Below are 12608 nucleotides of genomic sequence, written 5' to 3'. Positions count from 1 at the left end.
TTGACAATTCAGTAGAGAAAGGTTAGTCTTTCCAGCAAATAGTGGCAGCCACTGAGAAGTCTGAATCTCAGTTCAGACTGACTGAATCAGCTGGTCCTATGTTAGAACAGACAAAAATGGAGGGGATGCAACATGCTCAGGTTACTGGGTACTAAATTGTGGGAAGCGTATGCATAGATGTGCGGTTTCTGCCCAATTTGCATTTCTGTGTACTCAGACGTCCACCTTCTCCACACAGCACTGCTCCTGACTTAGCTCCTTCACCAGTGTCCTCACCAAACTCCACATGTAATTCAATAAATGAAGAGAAGGTACAGTGACGTTAGTTCTTACCCCACTAAATGCCATTGCTGAGTGCCGTCTGGCTCATGGGTGTGTCCCATTTCCTAGAATGGCTTCTGATCTAGAAAGTACTCAGTAAATATCTGTGCATAAATGAACTGCCTAGTAGCTTACAAACTCTACTGAAATATTTGATCAAATTTAAAATGATCTCAAGTAGTTAAAAATATTAAAGAATTCCAGACCAAACTAAGGTAAAACTCTAACAAATAACATTTATTTTTCTTTTACATATGTATTTCACAGCCTGAACATCACATCGCCTTCAGAGAAAGGTGCTTTTATGCCATTAAATTTTACTATTTACCACACAGGCATTTAACATTCTCATTAACATGATGAGACAATTTGCTGGTAAACATTTAAACACACAGACATTGGTTTCAGTATCTCAAGAACATTTTTTGGTCATAACCAAGGAGGTACATCAAAATAGGACACTGGCTAATAATTTATAAGCAAATAATATTTAACTCTGCATAGTTTATACAATAGGCTGTGGTAATAAATAATATCACCAATCTCATCAACTATTAACTGGCCACAAAAAGCCTAACATTCATTCAAATTATGATATGAAATGCTCTATTGGTGTAGTTTCAACATAGCCTTAAATGTTGTGGGGGTTTAACCCTGAAAGAAAAAGTACTAAACTGGTATGTTAGGTCAACTACAAATATGTCATGGTCACAAGTATTACATTCCTAACATGAAGGCAAATATTTAAATAGAAAAACGAGCAGTCCAAAAAATGTGAGTGTGCAAATTGTGAGGAAAACATTGCATTTAAATTTGCACTCATTTGCAAGTTACAGTACTAGCTCAGTATAAACACTAACAGGAAAAATAATCAGCAGTAAAGAATGGAAATGACCTCTCCCAGCAGAGAACTAGTCACTGCACACTGCTCCACAGCTCAGAAAGTGTTTCTGGTGATCTAGACTTTCTAACACCTTGTGACTATCCTTCATTCAACGCAGGAGCTGCAGGCATGCTTCCATCAGTGGGAAGACAAGAAAGGAAAACCTGAATCAGCAACATTTCTTTCCTCAATTTGGTATGAAGGTCCTTCCTGTTGTTGTAAATTACTAATATGCTAACTTCTAACCTCAGATGTTTTCTGAATCAGGTTTGCTAAATGCTGTAAAGAATAGCTACCCTTCGTACAACACTAGGTTTTGTTTTTGTTTTTAAGTATGTCAGCATGATGACAAGGTACATGCACAGTCATTCTACCAACCTGTATGGGCAACACTCAGCTTGATCAGTTCCCAATTCTACAGAGATTCTCTGTATTGTTTTCAAGGTGTTAACAGCTGCTTGGAAAGCAGAAATGCCTATTAATAGAGTATTTTTTAACTGAAGTGTTTATAAAAATAAAGCCCCAATCTTTAAGTCTATAGAATGTCAAGAATTCTGTTAGGGATGTTAAAAGCATTGGGCAAAACCCTTGTTTTGAGCGTGCCATCTGCCCCACAGGAGAAGATCCGGTTGCCAGGGATGATGTCAATCTGCATGACCCCAGCCCCAAGGTTTCTGAATATGGACTGCTTCGCATGCTCATTTTTGAATGAATGAATCAGGCCATGGCCTGTCAATCTCCAAACCTAATTGAGAAGAAAGTGAAAACACAAAGTGTAAGTCTTTAAAAAACAGAAAGAGACCAAAAGCAGAAACATGCCCTTCATTTCTGTTGCCCTGAACTGGCCCAACTTCCCAGTACCCACCCCCCACCCCACCTTCCTAAAGGCTTACCTGATTGATGCCATTCACATGATTCATTTACTATTGTTACATTTCACTGTCTCTTCTTCACACCCTCTTATAGTTTCATATTAACCACATATACCTCCATCTCTAATTCAATTAAATATTTAAGCGAATTAGATACATTGCTAATGTCAAGGGAAGCCCTGGGGCATTATAAGTAGAACCTTACCATCTCCCTTTTCAGAAACCTCACCTCAACTCAACTATACACAACAGAGTAAGGTACTAGGAGGCAGAAGAGGGGAGACAGGAGGTCCTGAGGAGCCAAAATAATGTTACAAAAAATTCTATGTACTAACAACTCTTAATTCAAAACAGAGTTCTTTAAAGCTTCTTAAGCTAGAAAGAACCACATAGTACTAAGGGAGGAAGGGTGTCAAGAGGCCTTCACTATCTCACAAAGCCTTACTTTACGGCCACATTTCAAAGAGTGCAGTGGGGTCATTTTTTCCCCAGTCTTTGCAGCAGATACAGATAACACTTAGCATGTTCCAACTTTTTATAATGACTCACCTTTATGTTCCCTTCTGCTGAGCCTGTAGTGAAATACTCCTCACAGGGAGCCAGGGCCAGAGCCTTAATAGCGGAGTCATGCGCCTGGAACGTGTGAAGTAGCTGTCTTTGCCTGATGTCAAAAATGCAGACATAGCCTTTCCGACCACCGGAGATGAGGAGCTGCTGTTTTGGCGCGTACTGGAGTACGGTGGCACCGTGATCATGGCATGTGAAACCTGAAGAAGAAAAATACTGAGTCTTTCCCAAATAATCTTGCAATTCTGGTAATGTTTGAATGCACATTTAAATAATACAGAAATTACCAGTTTTTAATTTCAATTTGTGTAATCATGATCCAAGTATTAAAAAAAAGATTCCAAGCACTGACAGAAAAAACATCCTTACCCATAATCTCAATATGAAAACACCTGCAGGAAGCTTAAACCTTAAGCCCACACTAAGTTATGCTGCCTTGTAAGAAGCCTATAGCAGCCAAAGTGCAGAGGAGACCAAGCTTCCCAATGACACACTCAGCCACCACATTAATCCCCACCACAATGAGTATTTACACTATCCTAGTTCCTGCCCATACAGCTTGTATGGTAAGTAACAAACTCAACTACAGCAGTGTGAAAATGACCAGCTATAGGGAAAGAGTTACCTTTCCCAGCATTCTGCATTTTAATATAACTAAAGCCTTCTACCAATATGGGGCAAATCTTTAAAAGCTATTAATTATTCACAGAAAAAAATTGCCATCAAAACTGAGAAATAACTATATTTTCAGAACGTGTATCAGTATGTATAATACAAGACTGAGAAATCTTTCTGTAAAAGAATCCATCTAGCTTTGTTTAACCCAAATGTATTGGAGCATGGAGCCTTCTTTCAACAGAAAGAAAAGGGTATCTTTTCCAATCGGAAAAACTGCCTTAAAAGAAATAGTATTAAAAAAACTTTTTAAATGCTTATTTATCTTGAAAGAGAGTGAGGAAAGGGCAGAGAGAAAGAGGGAGAGACAGAGTCCCAAGCAGGCTCCACACTCAGCATGAAGCCCAATGCAGGGCTCCATCTTATGACCCTGAGGTCAGGACCTGAGCTGAAATCAAGAGTTGGATGCTTAATTGACTGAACCACCCAGGCACCCCAAAGGAATATTTAAATAGCACTGTTTATATTTCTTGTTCTTACTTTATTGTTAGGTAATTCTTTAGCATATCTCCTTTCTATTGAGCTCAAATACTTTGCAACTAATTCTTAAAAAGCCTCGTTAGCAGAACCAATCTTCATATTTTGAAATGTAAAAAAAACGAACGCTATTCTATGCTAGTTGGATCTTTACCTCAGCAAGATAGCCACTCATTTACATCCTTGAATAAACACTCACTGGCTAGAATAAAACCAGGAAAGCATTCCTTCATAGGGTATTAAAAATCATAGATCTTAACTCACTTACCATGAATGAGGCTGTTTCCAGGTGATACCAATGTGTCCCAGAGGCATACATTTCTTATAGAGAGAAAACAATAATTTTTGAGGTGCTTTTGTTATTGTCTTCAAGTCAAATATTTTTACGTATTGCATCTTACTATCTTTTTTGTTCACTCAGATTTATAAAGCAATGATTCTCAAGTAGGATCAGGATAAAAGCTGGGGATGTAGCTCTTGTACGAGTTTATCCTGTTCAAACCACACAGTTGTGTCTCACAAGGCCCCACCTGTCTCTGCCATCTCATCCCTCAAGCCCATCTCTTTTCCATTACCACTCCAGGGAAATGGAGACATGATTTCCTGAGGAGAGGGGATGCTTCTGTACCCCCAGGGGTAACCACCACAGGGAAATGAGGTGTTTACTCATGGAAGTATCACCAACGAACATGATGTCAGGTCAAAAAAAGTACAGAGTATGGTGGCTACAGTGTCTCAAGAAGCTGACAATTAATAGCGCAAAAAAAAAAACACAAAAACTTTAACATAATTACATATACTTGTTGATAACCTACATTGTTTTTCTCTTTTGGGTAAGGAAAACTACTAAGAATTATGTAACCAAGTTTTTTATCCAGAGGTGCAAAAACTCCTAAGTAAAAAAATCCATACTTGGTAGCAAGAATACCTTTCTGCTTAAAAATGTGATTATTTATGCTTCTGTCAACCTACCTGTTATCATTGGACTGTCCAGATGTGGCAACTAGACTTGAAGAGGTAATAAATGCAAAGTCGCTTGTGGCTTTACTGTGGCACTGCCAATTCTATGAAAAATAAAGTGCAAATGATGTTACCTAAAAATCCAGTAAAATCTGGTACAGCACAAACACAGAGTTCTGCTAGCAGTATATGCATGCACAAAAAACAGGTTTTAAAAATCTAGAATAAAGTGATAAGCAGATTAGCTATTATTGGCGTATTCTTCACTAATATCCAGTGATACTTTAAAACTGGAAGAGTGGGTAATAATATGCAAGTAAAGGTTGTTTTGATAGATTATCTAACAAAGTAATAGGATGAACTTAACCAAGCCATTTAACAATTTTTGCTAATGATCTCAAATACATTTAATAAACTTTACATAATAATATAAATCATAATAAACAACAATAGCCCAAAGAGGGACACTCCCACCTGCCCATCTAGTCTTACACTACACTGTGAGGAACTCAAGTCAAATTAACTTCATAACTTAAATGCAAGCATCCATCTTCCTTACCATCTCTGTGCTCCCTGCCCTCATCTTCCCTTCCCTGTGAAGATTTTAGCAGTAATAAAAACAAGGTCAAATGTCCTGCAAATAATCTATAGCCTTAAGGCTGCCCAAAACCGCTCTTAAGGATGTTCCAGTATGTGGGAAACCATTTACTGAGCCAAGGCATGACTTTTCTTGTTGGATCAGGTGAATGAATAGAAACCTGGAGGTGAAGACTCAGGAGGGTGTCCAGGTATTTTAAAAAACATTCTTCTGTTTGGAATGATCATGATATAGATGTGAGTGAAGGTAAGAGGACAGATTCAAGAACACTTTCGTTTCTGTAAAAACTTTATGACAGTCTACAGGGCACTAATTTAAGAGAAATATCTTGTCTCATATACATAATTAAGAACACACATATATAGTCTAGAAAAGAAAATTAACATACATGAAGTTGTGCAGAAGAAGTTCTGTGCAGGATAGCATTACCCTCCAGCCTTCCTACCCCAACTGAGCCCCCACCAAGTGAAGATAGGCTTATCTACATCATCAAATGTTTTAATATGATTTGGATTAATGAGTGAAGTGGCCCACTGGGATTGGTTAATTTATAATGTAGTAAGAAAAATTCTGGAGCAAACTAGAATACATGAAACCTGTCAGAATTGGGTAGTGATTCACTTTAGGTACTATATTAAAAATATATCAAGAAAGGGTGTGCCTGGGTGGCTCAGTCGGTGGGGTATCCAACTTTGGCTCAGGTCATGATCTCACAGTTCGTGGGTTCGAGCCCTGCGTTGGGCTCTGTGCTGACAGCCCAGAGCCTGGATCCTGCTTCGGATTCTGCGTCTCCCTCTCTCTACCCCTTTTCCACTTGTGCTCGCTCTCTCTCTCTCTCTCAAAAATAAACACTTAAATTTTTTTTTTTTAAATCTATCAAGAAGTTAAGAGTTTTCAAAAAAGTAGAAACACTTATAGGGAAGCCTCTCAACATTTTCAAATACAGTGGTCATCCTTCAAGTTCTGAAAAGGAAGCTTTTTTGCTTTTTAGTCATTTCGGTCTAAAACTAGGGCAAATAATGGGTGCTGTGCTGCTGGGCAGAGGTGTCCCTTTTTCAATAGATCCAATGAGTGAATCTCCAATGAGATTTAGTGTCTTAAACAGACACTTGATAAATAAGCAGCTTCTGGACATGCTCTGGGAATGCTGAGTGATACTTACCATGTAAGGTTTAGGATTTGATGCAGTTTGGTTTACTTGCCAGATACTCAGAAAACCCTCTCCATCTGCAACACCACACTGTAAGAATGGCACAAATATTAAACACAGCTTCTTATAAACATATCGAAGGCAAAATTATTGATTGAGAGTCACTGAAATCTCACTTAACATTCTGCCTGCACCTATTTCTATAGTGTAGGTCCCAGGAAAGCTAAGCACTAAAAATACCCTGAAACCTTTTAAGTGCTCTTCCATACCTATTTTTTTGTTTTCCTTTAGTAAGAAACTGGAAGATTTCAGGTGCTTTTATTAGGTACCACCAACACACTCAACAGAAATAGGGTTCTTTACCTTCCAGAGTATTTAATATCTTTAGGTAGATGATTGATCCATAAAACAACCTGAAGATCTGTGCTTTACTGGGAGCCAAGGGGGCATATAAACAGACACCAATAAACCATCTGCCTAGCTTAAACCCAGGGTCACTGAATTGGTTTTTAGATGTAGTTTTACTAAACATCTCCTCATAAATACCTTTTTCAGATGAAGTGTGCAGTAACCCCCACCCCACCCCCAAACCAACCTTGTTGCCTTGTGAATTAAAATATAATCTGGTAACTCTTGCATTGCCAGCTTGGCGGAAACAGACAAGTTGCTGAGGTCGTGTCCATTCAAACATTCGTACACTGCCATCCTGAGCACCTGTAAGATCTAAAACACGAAAGGAAAAGCAGAAAATAAAAAATGAAAAAGCTAAAGAGTTCCAATATTTTCCATTCTATAAATGAACTTCAAAATGACAGAGGCCATTTGTAATCCTTTGGATCATAAATAAAATACTTACAGTACTGATGGACTGGGTGGGACGTCATTCTCTTAACGTTATGGAGATTCCTTTTCATAAGCTTTAAAAGAAGATAAAAAACCAAATTCATTTAGTGCATTGCAGAAGAGAGGGGAAGGCCAACTCTAATTCTCATAGCCTTTATTCTCTTACAACTGGAATATTACTAACATATACCCTGTTGTGGGTGTTCTGAACCACTGAACACATGATACCTGTCTGAAGGCTGCAGCAGCAGTCACGTACTGGCACAGCCCTGGCCCGTATGGACCATGTGGATACCAAGCGGCTTCATCTAGAATAAAGGGAACTCTCCTCCAAGTGCTCTCCCTGAGGACAATCAGGAGTCTCTCCAGACTCGTCAGAATAGAACATGAGAATGGGATCCCTTCAACCACAGTGACTAACAACGTTATAGATGCATTTTTCAAATAGAGTAGACACAACTCCTCTTTGTCTCTGCTTTACCACTTTGCACCTCTCAGTTTGCCCATCTATACAATGGGAGATAATACTGTCACCTACCACCTAGGGTTGTTGTGAGGAAAAGCATGCTCCTGACAGAAAGTCACAGTATGTTAGCTAACTAACATTATTAGTTATGGGGTGCTAACTAGTCATTGCCCTCATCTTGAGGATCGTCCCTGAGTCAGAGTGACTTCCACTTATTCTGGAGTGAGTCCACACCCAGAAACCACACTGAATCGTAAGTAACATACCACACTAGCTCCCGTGCTCGTCTGCCCACTGCCCAGCCACGGCAGAGAGGAAGGTGGGTGCACCTGACTTGCTGAATAGGATGTGGCACTGGGCTGGTAAAGAGTTGTAGTGGAACCACGGTAATCAATATCATCTGAACTGTGAACAACATGCGTGTGTTACTACGAAGTGTTCTCTTAACACACATTCCAATTACACAGCTTCTTATGTATCCACAGGACAGTCTTTACTTTTTAAAAAATGAATAAATATCCATAAGGAAAACTTAGATATAGTTTCTAATCAGAGGCAATTTTAGTATATGTTAACTTTTCCCCTTGAGACAAAATATTTTACTGCACACAAGATGGAACAAATGTTTTCTCTGAAGAATTTAACACAAATATTATTTTTATCATGTATAGAAAAAGATTATAAGGTCTCTTCAAATATAGATATCCCATGTATCAAACTCATACATTTTAAAGAAATCTGAGTTTAAAGGCTTCTTCAAGTACTGGTAATCATCACATAAAAATGTTACAGTAATTTTTATGATGGACTATATCATATTACATGGTTACATCAACTCTGACAGTATGATACTGAGACCTAGTAATATTATATCCTACGAAAACAGAACCCTGCAGAACAAGGAGAGAGGTGATGATGGCACCATTCCCAAGCACATAAAATGTCCAAGAGTGTGGAGAAAAGCAAGAGGGAGGGCGAATGTGGAGGAGAAACCCCAAAATAGGAAAGTGTTGCAAAACACTCTTGGTGCAGTATCCACAGCGTTACTGAAAAATGAACTTGTCTACATCTTCATCTGTAAAAAAGGTACGCCTGTAAGGTGATAATCAAGAAGGAATGATGAAATTTACCACTAAATGTGACCTATCAATCAGTCTTATTAACATATTGGTATATTCTGCTTTTTGTTTTAATTATCCAAACCAACTGAATTCGCTGAATACTGTGTAATTCCTGACATTTCTTTGTTAGGGTTAAATGTCAATGTTGTATTATTGGCATTAGGCTTTGGTGTTGGGGATTATTCTGAGTCAAACACTATGAATAGTTCCGTGTGGAATGGCAGAAGTATGAGTAATTTGTTCACTGATTTAAGAAGAGCCTTTCATTGGCACCTAAACCAATTATATTGGTTTCCTACCCAAATAAAGAGATATATATACTTTTCAAGATAATTCAAATCTGCATAACCATTTAATGGGTTCTTTTTTAAGAATACTACGTTTAAAATGGACTACACAAGGCAGACTAACCTTTTGGATTCTCTGTCATATTCTTCTCCAATCCATATATACGACTGACAGGCCAGCAGAGAAGTAACATCAAGTTCTTGTACATCATGTGTTGAAGCCAAGACAATTTCGTTACAGTTTGCCTATAAAGCAAAGGCAGAGTCAATAATTTAAGTGACTTCACTAAAATAATGGCACAATCTTTACAATGACTAAAGCTTTTACCTTATTAATGGAAAATGCCATGATCATATCTGATTCCTTATGAATGATTTTCGCCTTTCCACCCGGATAGCCCAGATCAGCTTCAACCTGCAAAACGTTACCGGCAGTTAGTTGTTGTGTAGCTCCATGCAAGACACACACACATTCCACAGAATTAAAAGAAGGATAAGAAGAAAGTGTAGCAGCAGCAGAAGCAAGAAAAAAGGTACCAGTAATTTTAGTATGTTGAGAATTAACTTTGGAATTAGCTTAAATTCTGATGTCCTGTAATCATCCTGACTATAAAGATTTCCATTATGATGACAGGATACTAACTGTCATGAAAGATAACTAGTAAGTTTTTATTAGTATTTGTAACAACAACGTGCCGGGTGCATCTCTTCCAAAAGTGTGCGGACACTGCAGTAAAAATTTGTATGCAGTAAGAGGCACAGGGTGGAAGAAAAAGACAGTAAGACAAACAAGTCACGTAAGAAATTAAACATTTTAAAAGAGAGTAATAAGACAGGAAGAAGGACAAGTTGGGAAGAACAGTTAGAAAGGGATGAAGGAGACTGATGAGAGGAAGGTGCACTGGCTTAGGGTCAAAGGTGACAGAAGGAAAGAAGATGCAGGATCAAGGAGGAAAGATAAGATAACCACGTGTTTAAGAACAGGCTGGAAAAGGGGACAGAAGTGAAGATGGAACAGGAAGAAGGAAAGAGAAGAACCAATGCTTAGGAAGAGCAAGTCAGACATGGTGGAGTGTTTCCTAACCTACACCACTGAGATGTATGGGAGCAACGAGTATTTCGATTAGCTGGCTAGCCAACGGGTTAGTATTAGAGATGAAGGTTAGCTCCTCGAAATTTAAGAATGAGCTAAAAATACAAGAGCGTGGAACACTACCTTGCTGTGGCAATCCTCTGCTACGAAGTTTTGTCTGACCTGTTCCACACGTTCTTCTACAGACTAAGTAACACCACACCGTCATAAACACAAAACACATGCATGAAATGAAATTATAAAGAGAATGAAAAATTTCAAACTGAAATGGTCACTCCATAACTTAAAGATGGTAATTTGTAAACTTCCCTTTTAAAAGCACAAAATCAAGAAAGAAAAACTAAGTAAAATGTGATGTCATCAGATGAAAACAATACAAAGCAAAACAGGCAAAATTAATGTGCCTATTACATACACAAAAGCTGTCTCAAAATAAAAATTAGTTATTTGTATGCCAGTTATGTAACTTAAAGCTCTAATTTAAACTGCAGTGTCTAAAAAATAAAACCTGCTTGTATGAGGTTGTGGAACCTCTTGTATGAGAAAATGCATTTTCTCTTGTATGAGAAAATGCACTGCACAGATTCCTAGCCTACAGAGGTTTATTTCAAATACAAATTAACACTATTTCTGAACACAGATTCAAAGTACTGATAATTATTTCACTCTTACTCATAAGAAATATATCCATTAAAGGGTAGTCAGGGACTGAAATTCACATCAACTGTTCACTATAAACGATATTTTCTCCTTACAAGTAAATAGATGTTTGATAAAATGGCGCACAGGAAAGAAATCACACAAAGAGCTTACTCCTGGTTGATGACAGGGTCATCAAGGATGGCTACAGTCAGAATAATAGTTCTGCTCTTCTGTGGAAACCTCTGAAGGTTTGATCATAGCAATACACCCCTCCTAATATTTCTTGAAGTGATTGCTTCACTTTCAACCAAAAGGGCCAAATTCTGTGCACGCCTTCAGCGACTGCCTAGGGATGCTACAGAGGAACAATGACGGAAAGGTAACTATGTGCAAGGCCCACTCAACATAAGCCAAACTGCTGAACAACCTGTTTGCCTTTAATCATAAATAGCGGACTTTGCAACATTTACTGATTTCACAAAAACTGTCTTGTGGAATATTATTCTTCTTTAACATATTCAATGAGTAAAAATATCTTCTTATGAATATACCTAAACTTTCAGCATTTCTCAGGAGAATTTTCTAAGTAATTTTTTAAAATGAGCCAACATTTTAGAATTTTTAGGATGTTTTTCAATTTGACTAATTAATCAATTCACTGAATTTACCAAATTTATGAGTACTACAATCCTACTTAATAATTTAAAAAGATAATCCACTCTTACTGAATGGATAATTTTGACAAATGTTCCATATTTCTGAGCTTAGTGACCAGTTTTTATTTTGTCTTAACAGCTTTAACACTTTTTTTCTATTTTTTCCTTACTGAAAACAAATTTTCAGTAGATCTGTGCTATTCAAAACAGTAGCCATTAACCATATGTGACCATTTAAACAAAATTAAGTCACACTAGCTACTTTTTTTTTAAGCGTATTTACCTATTTTGAGAGAGAAAGAGAGAGAGAGCACACACGGAGAGGAGAGCAAGACAGAGAGGGAGAGAGAGAGAGAATCCCAAGAAGGCTCTATGCTGTCAGTGTAGACCCCAACACAGGGCTCGAACGCACAAACTGTGAGATCATGACCTGAGCCAAAATCAAGAGCTGGATGCCTAACCAACTGAGCCACCCAGGCGCCCATACTAGGTACATTGCAAGTGTTCAGTAACTGTATGTGCCTAATAACTATTGTATTGTATACAAAAGATATAGATTTCCATTATCACAGAAAGTTCTATTGGACAGCACTGAACAAGATAGTAATTCCACACAATAATTTGAAATCCAAAAGGTACAAAAGGGTACATGATAAAAATTCTTCCTCCCAACCAAACTCCTACCATGTACTTCCCATCCTTGGGCCAACCAATGCTTACAGAGCATTTTAAGAAATTTCACCTTGCTGTTCATGGAGACCCTCTGCTTGTAGAAAATCTGAAGAGAACACACAGTATATGGGGCTGCTGATACCAACCACACAGAGACTGAGGGATATAAAGGAGAGACTAAGGGGCAGAAGGAGGGAGAGGCTTAGTTACAGAAGAAGGAAACCTAAGAGAACCGATCCTGAAGACAAGACTAAGGGTTCAAGCAACCTAGACACCTCATTTCCCACAACTCTTGAGGCTCTGACAATCCAACCAAACCATGCTA

The 12608-nt window shown here is 38.1% G+C and overlaps 1 protein-coding gene across 2 annotated transcripts in view; it reads right to left on the bottom strand.

The window, feature by feature from the left end:
* Nucleotides 1–532: 532 nt before the first annotated feature.
* Nucleotides 533–12608, bottom strand: part of DMXL2 (Dmx like 2) — a 157920-nt gene continuing 145844 nt past the window's right edge. For both annotated transcript variants that reach the window (XM_047075109.1, XM_047075110.1), the window contains exons 34-44: nucleotides 10437–10499; nucleotides 9549–9635; nucleotides 9345–9466; nucleotides 8079–8217; nucleotides 7360–7420; nucleotides 7099–7226; nucleotides 6516–6593; nucleotides 4768–4859; nucleotides 4064–4116; nucleotides 2626–2843; nucleotides 533–1949 (exon numbers count right to left, since the gene is read on the bottom strand). In XM_047075109.1, coding sequence (XP_046931065.1) covers nucleotides 1740–1949; nucleotides 2626–2843; nucleotides 4064–4116; nucleotides 4768–4859; nucleotides 6516–6593; nucleotides 7099–7226; nucleotides 7360–7420; nucleotides 8079–8217; nucleotides 9345–9466; nucleotides 9549–9635; nucleotides 10437–10499 — 1251 coding nt within the window. In that variant the 3' untranslated portion in view covers nucleotides 533–1739. The remainder of the gene's footprint in view (nucleotides 1950–2625; nucleotides 2844–4063; nucleotides 4117–4767; nucleotides 4860–6515; nucleotides 6594–7098; nucleotides 7227–7359; nucleotides 7421–8078; nucleotides 8218–9344; nucleotides 9467–9548; nucleotides 9636–10436; nucleotides 10500–12608) is intronic.

This window comes from Lynx rufus, unplaced genomic scaffold (genome assembly GCF_022079265.1).
Source record: "Lynx rufus isolate CCGP_SWC_20201006 ecotype Redwood Valley unplaced genomic scaffold, mLynRuf1.p SCAF_13, whole genome shotgun sequence".
In the NCBI taxonomy this organism is placed as follows: Eukaryota; Metazoa; Chordata; class Mammalia; order Carnivora; family Felidae; genus Lynx; species Lynx rufus.
The sequence above is the reverse complement of the archived record's forward strand: the minus strand, read 5'-3'. Positions and strand labels throughout refer to the sequence as shown.